General features: G+C 35.2%; 1 protein-coding gene across 1 annotated transcript; it reads left to right on the top strand.

Annotated features, from left to right (window-relative positions):
* Window positions 1–218: 218 nt before the first annotated feature.
* On the top strand, window positions 219–20,764 carry LOC133186835 (phospholipase ABHD3-like). The gene is made up of 11 exons (XM_061322184.1): window positions 219–237; window positions 286–423; window positions 1,116–1,279; window positions 1,364–1,482; window positions 4,049–4,109; window positions 4,460–4,502; window positions 12,646–12,758; window positions 18,844–19,020; window positions 19,290–19,341; window positions 19,460–19,625; window positions 20,541–20,764. The coding sequence occupies exons 2-11, from the start codon at window positions 307–309 to the stop codon at window positions 20,720–20,722; spliced, it is 1,194 nt and encodes a 397-aa protein (XP_061178168.1). The 5' UTR covers window positions 219–237; window positions 286–306; the 3' UTR covers window positions 20,723–20,764.
* The last annotated feature ends 211 nt before the right edge of the window (window positions 20,765–20,975 follow it).

Genomic DNA, 20,975 nt, shown 5'->3' with positions numbered 1-20,975 from the left:
ATAAATCATTTAACAAGTCGTTCATAGTTTGATCGATTGAACCTGTCTCAATCACCCACACAGAAACTTAAATATATAATGCTATACAAAATTACTAATAATACAGACATCCATATGATAAGAGCGTTAAAGTGCATTTTTCCTGAGCTGAAACGAATGTCTTTCAAACTGACTTAAAGAATAATACAAGGTACAATTTAATGTAATTGTCGGACGGATCCGGCGAGTTCGTCCGCTGTACCAGTGAGCACTAGCGACAGAAATCACGGTTACACCGCTAATCAGGTCAAGTCAACGCAGAACATCATGGGTTCTCAATCTGATGAAAGCACTGGTCCATTCTGGGAGAAAATTTCTAGTTTATCTGTTATCGTCTTCTTCATCATTTCCTACTTAACTTATTATCTTTTGTTTGTTGTTAAGGTAAGTGCAAAAAATATATTTTGTGTACATTTTTCATTAAAAATTTAGACGGCATCGCCCATCAATCAATCAGCTGATTGTGAAACTTGGAAATGTGTATAAATATCAATGACTGCCATTAAAAAGACTGTCATAGAATCATGCTATTGCATGGCAAAGACTTGGTTTCTGGAAAATGTCTTAGGATGGGAAGTTGAAATTCTTAAGATAACATATATATGTTACTTCGGTGTAAAATTCTCCTTATATGATGAAATGATATTCTAATCAGAGTAATGAACAACATGTTTCTTTAATTTCGCATTCTCAGAAGTGTTTTCAAGGATTGCATTCTTTCTATTAAACGTAGTCTACCTAGCTATTTCCAAATGCAAAAATCCTGCATCTCTGATTAGAGATCAATATATGGCATATTATTGATGGGAGCATTTTGTGCTTTTGAACAAGAGTAACAAAACTTGTGAAAAATGCTTTTAAACGTGTGTAACTTCACCTCTAATTTCCTCAGTTTATCAAGTTGTGCTCATAACTTGTGAATGAAAATTTGGCTTAGACTGAAGAAAAGCATGTAAACATGCAGTTTTTACAACTCAGTTTGTATAAATATTTGATTTGTAATTCATAGCATGAAATGTAATACACGTATACTAAAATTTGTTTTGCATCTATCTGGTTTTACTTTACTTTTGTAGAAACCTCGATTAGCTTGCAGGGATAAAAAATTTAAAAACTTTCTTCTGGAGTACTGTCCCATTCTACATGAGAAATTTAAGCCAACATTTTGGTGTTTTGAATCCAGAGCTCAGACTATAATGAGGGCAATCCTGAAATCTTCTCCAAATGTTTCTTTTGAGAGGTGAACATAAATTCAGTTTGAGTGTAATATTATTTTTGGATGTGTCATTTTTATTCCACAATAAACTTAATTTTTCTGCTTCAGTGAATTGGTTCTCCTGCCCGATGGAGGACAACTATTACTTGACTGGTTTGACAACAGTGAGTCAGAATTTAAGGATGTCAGAACTCGTCCAACCATCATTTTATTACCAGGATTGACAGGTGAATATTTATTTATCATGTTCTTAGATGTTGAGTAAATATGCAAAGGGTGCAAGAGTTTCAAAAATGTTTTTAGTGTAAGGGTGGGGGTGGCTAAGGTAGATGGTACATACTCAAGTTATGGGTCTGTTTAATTATGGTCCAGAACATGTTAACGAACCTCTGCTCTCTGATACTTTGATTATATTGGCATGGCATACCCACTAAATAAGAAGCCTGTTTCAGCATGTTCAGTTGTATCCTAAGGTTTTATTGTCTGTGGAGTATTGAGTCATGCAGTTCTAATAGGCAATATTTTCATAAACAGTCTATTATGTATCTGTTTGTATTGAGTTCTGAATTATAATATGCAAAAAAAATTTGTTTACTAAGCTTCTTATCTAAGGACAAGGCTTATATTTATTTTTGTGGTATGGTATATTGTATTTTCTATGATTTGTTTGCAGTAAATTCTATTTGTAAATTGACCTGATCTTGAGAGTAACATAATTTATCAATATATTATTTAATATTTAGGAAAGATATAACTTCACATACATAAGTGTTTTAACTTATCACAGAGCACAAACTTATAACTGTATCAGTTTACACAGGAAAAGGTTTTCTGAGCAACTTGAAACTATCAGTAACCTTCATCTATTAAGATTTTAACATCAAGGAAGAAGAGCAGCATATGTGCTGTTATTTTTATACGGGGGTACTAATATGTATAATATGCAGGGTTGTCCCTAGGACTCAGAGGTCGGGGAATTTTCCCGCCTATAATGACCTAATTCTCTGGTTATTTTGGTTTTCCCCCTAAACTACCCTTAAGGGGAGGAACCACAGACTCCCTTCTACTTTTTTAATGCCCCCCTCTATTTCAATTCTCAGGGACAACCCTGAATATGTATTATAATTATATGAAGTTAGTAATATACTTGTATGTTAGAAGTTGATCATGCATTACAATGGACTGTATTTGATATAAGGATACCGTAGAAATGATGACCTTGCCCCCATTCCTATCTTATCTGTAGGCAGAATGTGAATACTGTCTATCTGATGAAGTCAAGTGATTTGAAAGTGTACAGGGTAAACACACATATCTGTGATAACACTTGGGAGCTATTTATAGGAAAAAAAAACAGAATATAATTTTTTTTTGGATGCAACAATTAATGAAGTTAAATATACACTTTACATTACTTTTTGCATTTTGTTACTTTTTAGCCTATACCTGAACCAAACTTACCACAAGGCATTCTTAATTTGCAATCTCTGTTAGTGTAGATTCTACAAGTTTGTTCATATTATGAACCCCCCTCTCCCAATTGATGATCCAAACAAAGGTGTCACGAAAATTTGGTAATCTACAGTTTACCGGAATATCAATTTGTGGGAAGGGGATGGGGGGCATATTTGAATTATATTAAAATACTAGTTGCATGATGGTTTCTTTTTTTTTTTAAGAGGATCGAATCAAGCCAAGCATTTTGTAAAATGTGTTTTTAAACATGACATTTACAGCAAGTTCTCAGAGAGAGGAAATTTATTTAAACCCTTCTTTTATATTGTTCTGTGATTGTTGAAGAAAATTAAAATGGCCAAAAGAGTAGACAGACTTGGCAATTTATAATAGGGGTGCAACGATACACCAACCTCACGATACGATATCTATCACGGTATTCAGTTCACGATACGATACGTATCATGATAAATGACAAGGTGAAGAACTCTTTCAAGTTTGTCATCATATTTTTTAAAACTTGACAGGCTTATATCAAATGTTCATTTTTTTTTTTTTTTTTGATAATGAGTAAAATATCAATTTGTTAACTTGAATTGGATTGATAGTTCTTAGATTGAATTTTGACAATATTCTTAACCAATGATGAACATTTACAGGGAACTTCGGGGACCTTTCCTCATCAACTTATATTTAAATTGGAATGAAAAGGGAAGACATTCATTCTTTTATTCCTTTTATTTACGTAGGAAATCAGTTGTCCTATTTCTCGTGTTAACACATTTTAGTCAACAAGACAGTGAATTTTCATCGAAATGCACGTGTGATGAGTTATTGTGCATAACTATAGAATATGTTTAGATCCAAAGGATTTATCACTTGTCTAAACATCTATAACTTTTAATTACATTAGGAATGCGATGAAGTCCTTCACCATGTTAAATCTGAGGTCTGTAAGATGCTGGAGATGAGTTTAACTGCCATTAATGCATTATCGTCGACCTCATGTTTCGCACGGAAGGCATTTTGAAATTGTAAACAAGGAAACAAAACAGACGATTTGGATAATCCTGGGCTGATTGAATGGAACGGCGATATCAGTTTAACTTATTGTGAATTGAACCGTGGAAAAATATACCGCGATATACCATCAAACGGTTTATCGTTGCACTCTTACTTTATAATGACTTGCGATACAAACTACTCTGCTATGAATGTAAAAGATACAGCGTGGTTTATTGGTGTACTCTTATATCTTCCTGGTATATCTGTCCCCAGAGAGAACAATTATATTGATGTTATTGACTTCCAGTGTGTTTCATATATTTGTCTTTTCAGGCACAAGTAACGAGTCCTACATCACACATCTGGTTCACCAGGCTGCGCAGCATGGCTATAGGTAAAACTGTAAAAGTGAGGTTTTCTGACACAATGACTGTCTAGAAAAGTAATGTTAGAGTAAACATTTAGTTTTACAGTAGCATTATGGCTTTAACTGCCATGTATAAGGTTTCTGGCTCAAATTGTGAAGTAGCCATTTAATATTGCATGATGTGTGCTTGAAGCAGGCACTTTATGATCGACCAAAATGTATATAAAAGATAAATGTGACACCTTATAATGCCCAGGGTTTAGCATGTTATATAGATCTAGTACCTCATCCAAGCAGAGTGTGAAAATCCTTATCTACTCCCATTAGATATTGCTACTAAGTAATAAATATGACATGAAATACACTTTGTTTCCTAGGTCTGTGGTATTCCATAACAGAGGTATGGGAGCACAACTGTTGGTAAGTGCATCAACATGAGTAATTTCTACAGACTCATTCTCAATGTAATTAAAAAGACTAAAATGTGATTCAGACTAATAGAGTTTTGCCATTACTAAATCAAGAATGGGTTAGTGCTGAAAAAAAATGTTTGGCACATACTAAACATTACTTATACTGACAATAACCAAACTCACTGAAGCATTGCTTACTGACAATGACCACAAACTCACTGAAGGATTACTGACAACGACCACAAACTCACTGAAGCATTACTTACTGACAACAACCACAAACTCACTGAAGCATTACTTACTGACAACGACCACAAACTCGCTGAAGCATTCATTACTTCCTGACAACGACCACAAACTCACTGAAGCATTACCTACTGACAACGACCACAGACTCACTGAAGCATTACTTTCTGACAATGACCACAAACTCGCTTAAGTATTAGTATTACTTACTGACAATGACCACAAACTCACTGAAGTATTACTTACTGACAACGACCACAAACTCACTGAAGATCAACAGAGACATGTTCATTGACCAATACCATGGGTCTGTGTGCACTGATTCATGTACTTCAAGAGACTGGATTGTAATAATCACTATTGATTTGCTCACAATTCCAAGTTTACTAAATAATTTCATAGACTTACACAAACCAATACACATACAGTACCCGCATCGTTATTCTTTACAATTCTATCGTGTCCTATCGTGCGTTTATCCTATCGTATCGTGAGTGTATCCTGTCGTATCGTGCGTGTATCCTATCGTATCGTGTTTTCCGTTTATCAGGTTTTGCGTTTTCTATCGTGTTTTCCGTTTATCAGGTTTTGCGTTTATCGTGAAGATCGTTTATCAGGTTCTATCGTGTATTGTGTTTTGCGTTTATCGTGTGCATTCGGAAACCCTCACTTTTTATCTTTACCTTGAAAAGAAACACCCGAGATATCTCGAGTTCATCTTTCGTTTTGTTAATTTATTTAGGATTAATGTAACTGTTGAACAAAAAGAGAAATTAATACTCTAACTCTGGTATATTTTTTAAAGAAAATAAATAAATAAATAAACGTCGAGTACCGTCACCAAGCAGAGAGCATAAATCGAGAGTCAAATTCTATTTTTGTACATGAAATAATCGATCTACTATTTAAGTCAGTAATTTTTTTTTTAAATTTGTCGATATGTAAGAAATATTTTTGTCAAAGATAGAAATATTATAATCCCTTTACACAGTCAGAGTCACAAAAGCGAGACCTTTGTTAACTTTGTTTTGATAATTATAGAAACATAAAACATTAGGTATGTGTGCAAAAAATAAATTATGAATAAAAAAATATCAGTATCTTTATAAAGGCTATCCTTTTTATCAATAACGGAAACATAAATTCTATGCGCGCAAGTTTTGTTGTTCCTTTGTATTATTATTTTTCTCTGATAAGTATATATTATAATATAGATGTTTGCCATTCATATTTAACTACTGCATTTAGAAGATGTAAAAAATAAATAAATAAATAAATAAACAAAACCACACAAATTTTTATTATACATCTTACCTTCTTCGGCGCGGAGATGAAGTAATATATACCGTAACTTAGTGACAGGTGGAAGAGCTCCCGTGACAAGAGAACTGACACCTACCTGCCTAATCAGTACACTGTCTTCTTGTCAAGTCAAGACCCCCCCCCCCCCCCCCTTCCCCTACAAGACCGGCCCATGTGTATTCAACGTAGACATACCTGAACTCTAGCTCTCACCTGGTGTCAAGTATTTACCTTGAACCCTACTGGGTTTCAGTGAAATGCATCTACTTAATTTCTGGTTATTGTTCATAATTTTTATGAACAATACTTAATTAACAATTAAAGATTTTATACTAAAAAAAATTGGTAAATGTACACTTCCGTTACAGAGAATAACTGAATCAAATAAAATATAGGCGAGGTTTGTCCTCCAAACTCCGTTGATTTAGTTCATTTGCATATTTTTAAGTAATTTTTATAGATTTACAGTCATAAACATGATTGTGTGATCAAATAAAAAAAATTGCGCTTGCAGTACTTCTGGATCTTAGGGTTTTCTGTGTTGTTTGTCGTTGTTACATGTAAAGGCGTCTCAAAGGTACATGAAAAAAAAATCGCCCGGTTCTGCGGTGATATACAAGACTGGTAAATACCTTGTATTTAATATTATTCGTGTTTATCGATTACATATAATACGTGACTATATTGAAGAAGTCAATATATATTTTTATTTTTTTTTTGTGGCTTTTTGAATCGGATTTTTTTTGGGGGGGGGGGGGGGGGTTATGGACTCCCCCTTCCCCGATGACTGTGCCTCAAATGGGGTTAAAACTTTCATAATTTACAAAGTTTTGTCTAATTTTGCCGATGTCGTCCTATATAAGATAAGTTTTGTAACAAATATTACAAAGTCTAATAGCAATAATTGACAATTATTCAATCCAAAAATCCACTTGTCAAATTGTGGAAATTGATTTATTATTTATTTTTGTGTGTGTGTTCTAATATGTTGTAAACAAGTGTACGTAACCATTCAATGTTATTTAATACAAAGTTTAAGTACCCAATAAGTATATTCATATACATTGTAAGCTTAGTTTACACGTATCTATATTAGATACAAATTCTGTTATTGTAAATGCTTATAACACAAGCACGCTAAGAAAGCAATATCATTTCTTTGGGGACGGCCGGGGGGAGGGGGTGGGGTCTAAAAAGAAATGTTTTGAAAAGCAAACAAAAATGGCTAAAGACATTATTATTGTCGATAGGCAATATTATATAAGCATTATATTACTACTGTATACTACACATGCTGGTACACTGTAACATTTTTTTAGCTCACCTTGACGAAGTCGAGATGAGCTTATGCTATACCCCCGGCGTCGGCTTCGGCGTTAGCGTCGGCGTCCCGGTTAAAGTTTTAGGAGCAAGTCCCATTCCCAAGTTACTATAAGCCCTACCTGGACCAAACTTGCATGGATGATGCATCTAGAATGGACACTGCCACACTTGCTTCGGATGCTGGATCTGACCTAGATTTTCCAGATGAGTGACCAGGTTAAAGTTTTTGGAGCAGGTCCATTCCCAAGGAACTATACGCCCCACCTGAACCAAACTTGTATGGATGATGCATCTAGGGATGGACACTACCACACTTGCTTCGGATGCTGGATCTGACCTAGATTTTCCAGATGAGTGACCAGGTTAAAGTTTTTGGAGCAGATCCATTCCCAAGTAACTATAAGCCCTACCTGGACCAAACTTGCATGGATGATCCATCTAGGGATGGACACTACCACACTTGCTTCGGATGCTGGATCTGACCTAGATTTTCCAGATGAGTGACCAGGTTAAAGTTTTTGGAGCAGGTCCATTCCCAAGTAACTACACGCCCTACCTGGACCAAACTTGCATGGATGATGCATCTAGGGATGAACACTACACACTTGCTTCGGATGCTGAATCTGACCTAGATTTTCCAGATGAGTGACCAGGTTAAAGTTTTTGGAGCAGATCCATTCCCAAGTAACTATAAGCCCTACCTGGACCAAACTTGCATGGATGATGCATCTAGGGATGGACACTACCACACTTGCTTTGGATGCTGAATCTAATCTAGATTTTCCAGATGAGTGACCAGGTTAAAGTTTTTGGAGCAGGTCCATTCCCAAGTAACTATACGCCCTACCTGAACCAAATTTGCATGGATGATGCATCAAGGGATGGACACTACCACACTTGCTTCGGATGCTGAATCTGACCTAGATTTTCCAGATGAGTGACCAGGTTAAAGTTTTTGGAGCAGATCCATTCCCAAGTAACTATACGCCCTACCTGAACCAAACTTGCATGGATGATGCATCTAGGGATGGACACTACCACACTTGCTTCGGATGCTGGATCTGACCTAGATTTTTCCAGATGAGTGACCAGGTTAAAGTTTTTGGAGCAGGTCCATTCCCAAGTAACTATAAGCCCTACCTGGACCAAACTTGCATGGATGATGCATCTAGGGATGGACACTACCACACTTGCTTCAGATGCTGAATCTAACCTAGATTTTCCAGATGAGTGACCAGGTTAAAGTTTTTGGAGCAGGTCCATTCCCAAGTAACTATACGCCCTACCTGAACCAAACTTGCATGGATGATGCATCTAGGGATGGACACTACCACACTTGCTTCGGATGCTGAATCTGACCTAGATTTTCCAGATGAGTGACCAGGTTAAAGTTTTTGGAGCAGATCCTTTCCCAAGTTACTATAAGCCCTACCTGAACCAAACTTGCATGGATGATGCATCTAGGGATGGACACTACCACACTTGCTTTGGATGCTGGATCTGACCTAGATTTTCCAGATGAGTGACCAGGTTAAAGTTTTTGGAGCAGGTCCATTCCCAAGTAACTATACGCCCTACCTGGACCAAACTTGCATGGATGATGCATATAGGGATGAACACTACACACTTGCTTCGGATGCTGAATCTGACCTAGATTTTCCAGATGAGTGACCAGGTTAAAGTTTTTTGAGCAGGTCTATTTCCAAGTAATTATAAGTCCTTCTTAAACCAAACTTGTATAGATATTGATCTTGGGATGTACACTAACTAGAAAAAATATGATGTGAGATTTGCCTTACTTATAGATAACCTTCGTCGAGGTGAGCTTCGTAATCTTTGATTACCTATGTTTTATTTATACGACTGCATGCTCCCTTCTAGCTTAGTCTTACAGGCCTATAAAAATACCAAAATAAATACAAAAGAATGGAAATGCGATATTTTTTCGGATAATAGATGATGACAGATCTAGTGACGTTTATCAATTTTATTAAATTCGATTTTTTTTCGCATGTCTCCTTCCTCATTTATACATATACAATGTATGTACTTGGAATGTACTTGGAATATGTGAATAATTTCTATGTGCACGGGATGTGTGTGACATATATACTTATATATAGGAGAGATTAATTATTCACAGTCCAGTGCACGGTCTGTCTCAATGCAACTAGCAATTTCAGCAATTTAAAAACGTAAAAAAAATTAATTAATTTATATAAAATATAAATCAAATTCGTAAAAACTTGGAGGAGAAAGCATTAACCTTAAAATAATTATAACAATAATTTTTCAATCTCTCTTCCCCCCCCCCCCCCCCAATTTTTTTTTTTTTTTTTTTTTTTTTTGTAAGATTTGAATTATTAAATACAAACTATTAAAGGCGATTTTGGATACGTCGCAGACTTCTAGCAAAAGATACTGAATCCAAATATTTCATATTTTTTTTTTACATGTTTTTCCGTAAAAATAATCAATGTTTGTTATGAATTTTATAAGGTTTTATTTGTTAAAATAATGAATATATTTATAGCGTTTCGTGAATTTATTGCACTTGGGTGTAAAACTTTGCTTGTCTACGGACTCAAAATTCAAATTTAACGATTCGAAGGAATTTCGACATTTGTATAATTACACTAAAAAATCGCCTAATTTCCATCATAGAGTGGAATTATTCTTAAAATAATTACAGTTTGAATTTAATGACGATCAATTTTATTGACAAAAACACCATATCTTTTACAAAGCATAATTACTTCAAATGTTTTATCATGATAAATTTAAAATGTTTTATCATTTCGATTTGCGGCTTTGTAAGTAATTAAAATTATCATACTATAGTATATCAAAAAGAAAACTTTTCGTCTTGTCAAAAAAACGTTTCGCATTTTGAAACAATCCTATCAGGTTTCGCGTTTATCCTATCGTGAAGATCGTTTATCAAGTCTATCGTGTTTTGCGTTTATCGTATTTTGCGTTTATCGTGTTTTGCGTTTATCGTGTTTTGCGTTTATCCTATCGTGCGTGTATCCTGTCCTATCGTGCGTGTATCCTATCGTATCGTGCGTTTATCCTATCGTATCGTGCGTGTATCCTATCGTGTCGTGTATCCTGTAAAGAATAACGATGCGGGTACTGTACATGTGATATGTACCGGCGGTACACAAAATGTACAGTTTTTCGAGCCCATTCGTGTACCGGCAGGACACCAAAATTCACGGAATATGAAAATTTGTGCAGTATTTTGAATTTCTCGCTAAATGCCGCCATTTTTCTCTCATCCTCGCTCGCGAGACACTGGAAAACCTCACCAGTGTTTGACATTTGACCTTCTGATAATTGCATAGTGTACACAAACCATCGCGTGTGAAGGTGTGAACTGCCAATTAGGATAATTATCTTGCTATAAATCCTTATCAAGATACCCCTTTAGGTAGCTTTATTTTTAAAGGGGTACTTAATTATAACTGTTAATGTTTCATAACTTGACTGGAAAAAATTAAGTCAACTTCTAAAGTTGATATAGACGACTTAATATAAATCACAGTATTTCACTGTTGAAAATGTAATAAACATGAATCTGACCCAGATCTTCGTAGGTATAAAATATACGATGTTTATTACCATGATTACGCTGAAATAAAGGATGAGTTTAAAGTTTTTATGTGCTGAAATTTATGTATGATTGTATTTGCTGCTGCTATTTAGCATTGCTGATGTATATATATATCAGTAATATGAACAAGATGTAAATTGGAGACATTGGCTCTCACGTTAATACTATATAGAGCTGACAAACAAACTATCATGATCTAAACTAACTTAATTTATAGTCGATTCATAAGACAGTCATTCTACGATAAATGGACCAATTCAGAGTATAAAACATGAAAAAAATAGTTGTTTCAAATAGCAAAATGAATATCATAATTCTCTAAAGGACATTTCAGTGAACTTGAAAATAAAGAATTGTCCACAAATCTGGTATCGTTAACTTTTTACAACAATTTCAAGATACCATTGATTTTAAGGTAATGTTACGGAAGTTAATGCTTGATAAAGCCAGATTATTTTCTAAATAAAACTGAATTTGACCAATTTTTCGTTTATGATGTTCAGTAAAGAACAAGAAAAAGTGATTCATGAAGTCTCGCATGAATCCGAATTTAAATTAAATTTTCGGGGAAAATATCGTTATGGAAGTTAATCATTACGGAAGTTAATTCCCAGCAATAAAAGTTAAAATTCTCTTCAATAGTTAAAAGCAAAGTTTGTTTTAGGATATTAAACAAAAGTATGAAGCATTTCGAAACCCAAAATAATAAAAAATTTTATACCTGTAATGCAAAAACTTTTCTTAATTACCGTTACGGAAGTTAATTTTTTAAGAGAGACAACTGTTTTTGTCTAATTCATTTTGTTATGTCGAAAATGTAATGTCTAAAATAGCTGACTTGCTACTAGAATCGATGATAGAAGGTTCCGTGGTCAATTTCAGATAAGTTTCAGTTCTTTTTGAAATCTGCATTCTATGCGTAAAATTTAAAACAAAATTGTTACGGAAGTTAATCGATTTTAAGCGACATGCTTGAAAGGAGATCCAAGCATTTCTTTACGAGAAGTGGATTGATTTCTTTTTATATAGGATAAAAGACATTTTTTGACATTCATTGCAATCTATTTGGAACGATTTTACAGCTGAAAATTTCATCTTGAAATTTGTAAATAAGTGAAGTGACATTAAGATTTGCAGTGGAATACGTTTTTCAACATTACATCATGTTCATATTAAAACTTTAACTGCATATATATCGGTGAATCTTTACAAAACCATGTGTGTATTTTAAGTCTTAGAGTTGAAATTGACCCTTAAATTTATACTTAAGATATTACAACGGTAAATTTGTAAGCGACATAAAAAATTTTTAATTGGTCATGTTTTTGTAGAATGACTGAAGAACATTGTGCTTATAAAACACAATATATGAAATTTTAAAGCATTCAAATCTCCATTACAACTTTTAAAATAAGACATTTGCAACAATATATATTTGTTGATTTAGAAATAAGGTGCCTTATCAGAAGAATTTAAGTGATATTTTATACCGTTTTTTGTACCGTTTTTTTAATTGGCAGTGTACAGTTTTTTCACCCAAATTCCAGTTTTTTTATGGCTCCTGTACAGTTTTGTGGTCTTTGACTTATCACATGTATGAATACATTTAGGGTACATGTGGAGTAAAGGTATAACTTAAGCAAAATACCATTTAACTTTAAAGACACCTAAGACATACTGTGCTGCCAATGTTGAGGATCTGGCCTATGTGGTAAACTTACTGAAGGAGCGTTTCCCAGACACACCATTCATTGGAGCAGGGATTAGTCTGGGAGGGTTAGTTATTGATATGTATCTATTGAGAAATTGCTTTATGACAAAAGTGATCTACTTCTAAAAATCTCACCATCTTGCATCTACCATGTTAGTTATATGTTATTATACCCGCACTTTCTAAAGAAAGTTCGGGTATATTGTTGTTACTCATGTCTGTCCGTCCGTCCGTCCGTCCGTCCGTCTGTCCGTCCGTCCGTCCGTCCGTCCGTCTGTCACACTCTTATTTCTCAAACTCCTCTTACATTTTACACAGTAGCCTAATCATCTTTTGGGAGGTGTTTGGTGGTGTCATGTAGATGTGCAGTAAAGTTTCGGAATTTTCATGTTCACCCTGGGGGTCAAATGGGGGTCGAAAAATGACGTTTTTTATGCAAAAAGCCCCTGGTTCCCTGAACTCCTCTTACATTTTACACAGTAGCCTAATCGTCTTTTGGGAGATGGTTGGTGGTGTCCTGTAGATGTGCAGTAAGGTTTTGGAATTTTCATTTTCACCCTGGGGGTCAAATGGGGGTCGAAAAATGACGTTTTTTATGCAAAAAGCCCCTGGTTCCCTGAACTCCTCTTACATTTTACACAGTAGCCTAATCGTCTTTTGGGAGATGGTTGGTGGTGTCCTGTAGATGTGCAGTAATGTTTCGGAATTTTCATTTTCACCCTGGGGGTCAAATGGGGGTCGAAAAATGACGTTTTTTATGCAAAAAGCCCCTGGTTCCCTGAACTCCTCTTACATTTTACACAGTAGCCTAATCGTCTTTTGGGAGATGGTTGGTGGTGTCCTGTAGATGTGCAGTAAGGTTTTGGAATTTTCATTTTCACCCTGGGGGTCAAATGGGGGTTGAAAAATGACGTTTTTTATGCAAAAAGCCCCTGGTTCCCTGAACTCCTCTTACATTTTACACAGTAGCCTAATCGTCTTTTGGGAGATGGTTGGTGGTGTCCTGTAGATGTGCAGTAATGTTTCGGAATTTTCATTTTCACCCTGGGGGTCAAATGGGGGTCGAAAAATGACGTTTTTTATGCAAAAAGCCCCTGGTTCCCTGAACTCCTCTTACATTTTACACAGTAGCCTAATCGTCTTTTGGGAGATGGTTGGTGGTGTCCTGTAGATGTGCAGTAAGGTTTCGGAATTTTCATTTTCACCCTGGGGGTCAAATGGGGGTCGAAAAATGACGTTTTTTATGCAAAAAGCCCCTGGTTCCCTGAACTCCTCTTACATTTTACACAGTAGCCTAATCATCTTTTGGGAGATGGTTGGTGGTGTCCTGTAGATGTGCAGTAAGGTTTCGGAATTTTCATTTTCACCCTGGGGGTCAAATGAGGGTCGAAAAATGACGTTTTTTATGCAAAAAGCCCCTGGTTCCCTGAACTCCTCTTACATTTTACACAGTAGCCTAATCATCTTTTGGGAGATGGTTGGTGGTGTCCTGTAGATGTGCAGTAAGGTTTCGGAATTTTCATTTTCACCCTGGGGGTCAAATGAGGGTCGAAATATGACGTTTTTTATGCAAAAAACCCCTGGTTCCCAGAACTCCTCTTACATTTTACACAGTAGCCTAATCGTCTTTTGGGAGATGGTTGGTGGTGTCATGTTGATGTGCAGTAAGGTTTCGGAATTTTCATTTTCAAGTTTTTGATGCAGTGGAAGAGCTCTCACTAATACATATCAGCATATTAGGTTTGATAAAAATATCTTGAATGATTTATTTAAAACTGAGCTTAACACTTATTTGAGAAAAGAGAGGTCAAGGTCAACTGAAAGGTTGAGGTCAAAATGTTGATGCAGTTGAAAAACTTATATCAGTATGTATTTACTATTAGCATAGAAGTTCAACAAAAATATCAGAAATGGTTTATTTAAAATGTAGATAAGGCCAAATAAAAAAATATGTGTGGTTCAGGTTACCCGACCTTCCCTATTTTATACCCCCGACCCTAAACTTTTTTTTGGCAATTTTCATATTTTTCCGGAATTTCCCCCAATTTCCATCAATGGCTCCAGTTTAAGTTTTAGTTTCAGCAATGACGGCCTCCTTGCAAAACATAGTGCAAGTGTTTAATAGTGTTAAATCCAAAGCAAGCTAGCATGTAGGTGTCCCCTACCAATATTGACTAGTATATTATCACACCACATCTAAATGCCATTTGCAAAGCAGTGATAGGTATTATTTAGAAAAAAAAATTAAGAAAATCATTTTGTTAAAAAAAAAAAATTAAAAAAAATAAAAATCCCTACCTACCTACCCTAATTTTTTTGGAAGTGTAACCGGAACCACACATATTTTTTTGTTTGGCCTAAACACTAATTTAAAAAAGTGAGGTCAAGGTCAAAGGAAAAGTCAAGGTCAAAAAAGTTGATGCAATTGATATCTCTCAGCAGTATAATTATATCAGCATATGAAGTTTGATAAATATATCTTGAATTGTTTATTCAAAACTGATCTAGACACTGATTTAAGAAAAGTAAGGTCAAGGTCAAAGGAAAATTCAAGGTCAAAAATTTTGATGCAGTTGAAAAGCTTACATCAGTATGTATCAGCATATGACGTTTTATTGAAGTCGGACATGACAAACACTATATGCCTCGGCCATATTCATGGCAGGGCATAAAAAACTTGAATCTACACTATATGAGGATGTTTCCATATCAAAATGACTAACAAGCAAATTCAAAGAATTGTGGTCCCCTGCTTTCCGTGTCCTAGTGGATGGGATGCCATTATTTATGACATATTGTTTCAAATATGCACGCCCTATCATATGTCATTCAAAAGTAATCACCAAAGTTAAAATTTTTGAAAATTAGGTAAAACATCAAGGTCAAGGGGTAAAAAATCATAGCATGCTTGGAAACATCTTGTTACAGGTAATGTACATGTCAAATATATAAGTCCTATCTCTTCTCAATCAAAAGTTATAAGGAAATATAACATTTTTGAAAAGTAGGTTAAACTTCAAGGTCAATGTCACAGAGTCAAAAGTCATGATATATTTAGAAAGGTCTTGTCACAGGTAATATACATGTATAATATGAACGCCCTATCTTTTCTCTTTCAAAATGATCATTTGAAATAATGTTAAATTTTTTGAAAAGTAGGTCAAACTTCAAGGTCATGGGTTCAAAAATCATGGCATGTTTAGAAAGTTCTTGTAGGTAATGTACATGTGAAATATGAAATCCCTATCTCTTATTATTCAGAAGTTATGACCAAGGTTAAATTTATTGTGACAGACGGACAGACTGACAAACGGACAGACTGACAGACAAATGAGATTTAATGTCCCCTAGGTCCCTTTCGCGAAAATGGATGACAATAATGCCCTTGCTATTCATGAGAAGAAGATTTATGATGGAAAAAATCCCCTGCACTTTTCTATGTAAATCATTGGATCCCCATATGTGGCCCCATCCTACCCCAGTGGGTCATAATTTTAACAAATTTGAAGCTACACTGTCTATGTAAAGAAAGTTTCAACTTTTTGGGCCCAGTCAGTGGTTCTTGATAAGACTTTTTTAAAATGATACCACCAAATTTTCACTAATTCTTGATTATCCCCCCTTGAAAGAGGGTGTGACCCTTCACTTGAACAAACTTGAATCCCCTTTACCCAAAGATGCTTTGTGGCTGGGTTGGTTGAAATTGGCCCGGCGGTTCTAGTGAAGAAGACAAAAATGTGAAAAGTTTACAGGCGGACAGATGGATGACAAACAAAATGTGATCAGAAAACCAGAAAAACTCAAGTGAGCTAAAAACTGATGATCACAAGTACTTGGAAAGAGTTACAGTATTTGAAAAGCAGTTTTTTTTTCATGCATTAATTGTTTTCAGAACCTGAAAAGGTATGACTTGTATCCATGTTGAAAAAACTTCACATTTCAGAAAACAGTATGATTAAAAATAGTTAATCAAGGTGCTTTGAGTAGCAAAATAAGCTAAACTGGTATAGCTAATTCAACCACAGAGCTTAGTGAATTTTAAAATGCACAACCTTTTCAACTCTTAATCATTCTTAAAATATTTATATCATCATTTCTGATTCAAGGGAGAACTAGAGATATGATCAGAAGTATATCCATTGACTAATAAACATGTACATGTATATTGTGTTTTTTAAGTCATTGATGTTTGTTTGTTGTTAAATGTCCCTCTTGGGAATTTTTCACTCATACGGAGACACCACCACTCAAAAATAATGAAGACGTACAAGTCGGATTTGAGGTTAACATTCATTTTAGGAATTTTCAACAATTAATTAAGACGTAAAGAGATAACTCCTTCCCCTTGCCCCTTCCCCTTCCCAGACCCCAGTTTGTTCATGTATGCTAACTAGTCTAATACTTTGGTTTGACATAAAAAAAAATGTGAATACATACAAATAGTTTAATGGTCCATCTCTTTGAATGATTTTCATTCCTAATTCTAGGTTGACCCAAATTCATGAATGAAATGTCAAGTAATCTTATCATTGATGCACTTCTATTTAATTTGATGTAGTCATATTATGAACAAGAGAGTGGGGATGACCTCAAGGGTTCATAACCTTAAACCATTAGATGTACATAACATAATAACACAAGAAACAAAATTATGTATAGTCAAATGGAAAAGTTTTCTACTATTTAGGAGTCACATGATCATTTGTCATTTCAGGGACAGGGAGCGGCTAGGGAGATTGGAACCCCCCCCCCCCCCCCCCCTTGGAATTTGCAGAGTTATTTAAATAGGACTATATACTGATTTACAGAAGCAAATAAAAAATGACTTTGGATGCCCTCCCCCTTTAAAAACATGGACCCCACCATCATTGTTTTTATTTTGTTTGTTTGTTTTTGTTTTTGTTTTTTTTTTGCTCCTCAGGAAATTCTGGGCTGGAATTTTCTTGGACCGAGGTGTGGACCCCCCCCCCCCCCCGGAAAAAAATTCCCGGATCTATGCCTGTAACTGAATGTAATGTCGACAACGGGAGATAACTCTTCAGAATGTGAAATTCGTCTATTGTGGCATCGATGATCCACTCTCTACGATCGGCTCATACATTCAGTGTCTGAGAGAGAAACGAACGACAACTCTGCATAGGAGATTGCCGATGATCTTTGATCCTTTTTAAACTTTAACCTAACCATTTGCATTTCGGTTTATTTTACCCCAATCTATACTTAAACTTGTACTTACCGACTGTCATAGGTCCTGTCAACTTCATGAAATATAATCCAATTAAAACACAAAATGAATTAATTTCCACTGATATACATGTAACACTGCACCATGTCACATGGCATGTGCAATCTTAAAATGATAATGGTAAAACTAGTACTAGTACTGGTAGGGTGACGCAAGCCCAATGTGATGTAGAAATTTTCAAAAAGGTGTTCACATACATGTGCAGTACAAGAACAAATTTTAAATTATCCTAACAAACGATGTTTTAACATAACTTTGCCATCTAGGCCTATTTCCAAAAACAGGCAAATTGTGTGTGTGTGTATTGGGGGGGGGGGGGGGGGGACACATATAAATTGATTGGGTATGGCTTTTCAAGGAGGTTTTTGCCTAATCAAATACTAAAAAAAGTTTGCACATTTTGATAAATTCATCAAAAACGCTTTGTACTAAAATAATATTATTTGTTGTTGAGAAGATAAATTTAAAAAGTTCCAATTATGGGCCAAAAATTTATATCCCCCCCCCCCTTTTTATTAAAACCTAATTTACAACATTAATTAAATTCTGATATTTCAGACTGGTAATGAATTAAGTATATGAAATGCGTATAAGAGGTTCATGGGTCACATGGTCACCTGAGCATTTTATGCTCGATTTGACGAATACATGTACTGTGTAAATTATAGAATTATTTGGACTTTTTCCTTGGTAAGCCCAATATGAAGGAGTGTGCATTTAGAGGCAAACACCTTAGTGCGGGTATTACTGTCTCATGACAGCATCTAGTTGATAAATGTAAATTCTTTAAAGATGTCTTATTTTATCATTTGTTTAGAAATTAACAGCAAAAAAGAATATATTCAATATTGCCCTACAGTATCATTATAACTCAGTGATATAGAGGTTAAGTTTGTGTTTTAAAGGATGATTTTGTTTAATTACCTGGCCAAACTTGGGGACCAGTGTAAGCTGGAGGCTGGTATGTGTATATCTGTTGCCTGGAATGTGTTTGAGTCAGTCCTGGAAATAGAGAAGCCTGGTCTCAACAGACACGTGCTGAACCGAACCCTGGCTAAAGGACTGGTTAATCATGTGAAGAGGTGAGAATTTTCTGTAGTTCTGAACTTCTGCATACGGAAACTGATACAACCATCATGTACAGCAAAATGTGGCTATGGCAAGCCTCTAAAAACAGGTGAAATTGCTACAATGTGCATGTATCATATCCAGTTAAAATTTCACTTATTTCACTACTTGGTAAGAAATTCTGACTTCATTCTAAGTATGAATCCATTATGAGCAGGTTTTAATAATAACATGTTCTACTGTATTTTTTATGGCTGTTTACATTGATTTTCTTTCCTTGCAGTAATATGGCACTTTTTGACAACCACTTGGAAGATATTGATCATGTGTTGCAGGTGAGGAATTTTTTTGTTTTATTCCTGAATCTGATTCCGTAATCTGTAAAGAAAAGATATGGAAGACATATTCATGTAGTTGTATAATTTAGAGGATTTATTTGTATCTTCCTTGCAGTCCTCCACTATTCGTGAGTTTGACTCCAGGTTCACAGCTAAGATGTTTGGTTACCCCTCCTGTGATGAGTATTATCATGACGCCACCCTACACAACAAAATCCATGCCCTGAGAGTTCCTGTCCTAGTCCTCAGTGCAGAAGATGACCCATTCTCCCCCTCTCATGGTTAGTGATGATTCTCCCCCATCATGATCAGTGAATTCTCTCCCTCTCGTGGTTTGTGACCATCCTCCCCCTCTTAGTCACTGACCATTCTCCTCCTTTCATGGTCAGACATGCACTAACTTTTCATTGTTATAATAATAAATAAATAATAATAAACAAAATGGTTTTTCAATTAATGTTGAATCCATCAGTGATGCTGTAATGTTAGAAAAGAAGCCACTTTAGCTGGATGACTATTTGAAGCATTGAATGGTCATTTTTGGCATCACACTGTGTTGTAAATCAGACAGCTGTTTACAATGAAATATGGACATAACAAACATTATTCAAGCTCAAAGTCCATCAAAATACAAATATGGAGAAATTAAATAACGAGCATAGGCACATTTGAGCATGTCAGCTGTGAGTTCATAACATAGTTCAGTTCAAAAACTGATCAATTTAATATATCTAAATGCTTTAGTATGTAATTAAGTAATTTTTGTTTCTCACCGTGAAATATAATACCCCTTTCTGTTTATTATTCTTTCATCCCCCAGTCTTTTTTCTGGAGCTTTATAGGGCCATCTCTCTAGATGATAGATTAATTTTTTAGCGTCTACATTACTACTGACAGTATACAGTCGTGTAAATTAAAATTAAGAGTTATTGTCCCTGGACTTTGAAAATTTCTAAGTTGTTTTCCAGACAGTCAATTTGTTTAGGTAGATAAACTTATCTTAAAAGCTCTACTGGCCATGAATCAGAAAACCTTATTCATGTACATACAACTAGTTTATTATTATTAGAGCATGTATCCTGTATTTATTAACCGAAGTCCTCAAATTTCATTATTTATATCTCTAAATTGATTGACTTAAATTCTAACAAATCATTCTTTATATTTCTAAATTTCTCTCTATTTTTTTTTTTTAGCAATACCAGCTGAGGAAGCAGAACAGAATGACAATATCGCCATAGTGATAACCTCTCATGGCGGCCATATTGGATTCATGGAGGGATTGTTACCTCATCATGAAGGCTACATGGACCGATTGTTTTCTCAGTATGTGAAGGCAGTTTTCACTCACGGCCAACAGCACCTTAAACAAGACTAAACTGGACCCTCTAGGGTATCAAACCAGATCTAAATGTCTTCATCTCTGTGTTCAGATTTATGACAGTTTATTTTTGTCCTTTCAGTAATGTTGTCACACACTTTAAGGTATGTATTGTATGCATTATTGTTCCTGTATGTATATAATTTTTTGAGGAATTAGGGCTATTCCAGTAAAAAATTATCTGAGGGGAGTGGAAGGCCCAGTGAATTTTTTTTCGCTTGGTACAGGGATTGTTTATTTTTGTATTCTG

Source organism: Saccostrea echinata, unplaced genomic scaffold (assembly GCF_033153115.1).
Source record: "Saccostrea echinata isolate AGI-Se365-2 ecotype Australia unplaced genomic scaffold, CSIRO_AGI_Sech_v1 ptg000014l, whole genome shotgun sequence".
Classification (NCBI taxonomy): domain Eukaryota; kingdom Metazoa; phylum Mollusca; class Bivalvia; order Ostreida; family Ostreidae; genus Saccostrea; species Saccostrea echinata.
This window is presented reverse-complemented; position numbering and strand designations above follow the sequence as displayed.

Coding starts and splice junctions, on each gene's coding strand:
- LOC133186835 (XM_061322184.1), top strand. CDS start 307: ATGGGTTCTCAATCTGATGAAAGCACTGGTCCATTCTGGGAGAAAATT. Junction 424..1,115: donor ATCTTTTGTTTGTTGTTAAG/GTAAGTGCAAAA, acceptor TTACTTTTGTAG/AAACCTCGATTAGCTTGCAG. Junction 12,759..18,843: donor GCAGGGATTAGTCTGGGAGG/GTTAGTTATTGA, acceptor TGTGTTTTAAAG/GATGATTTTGTTTAATTACC.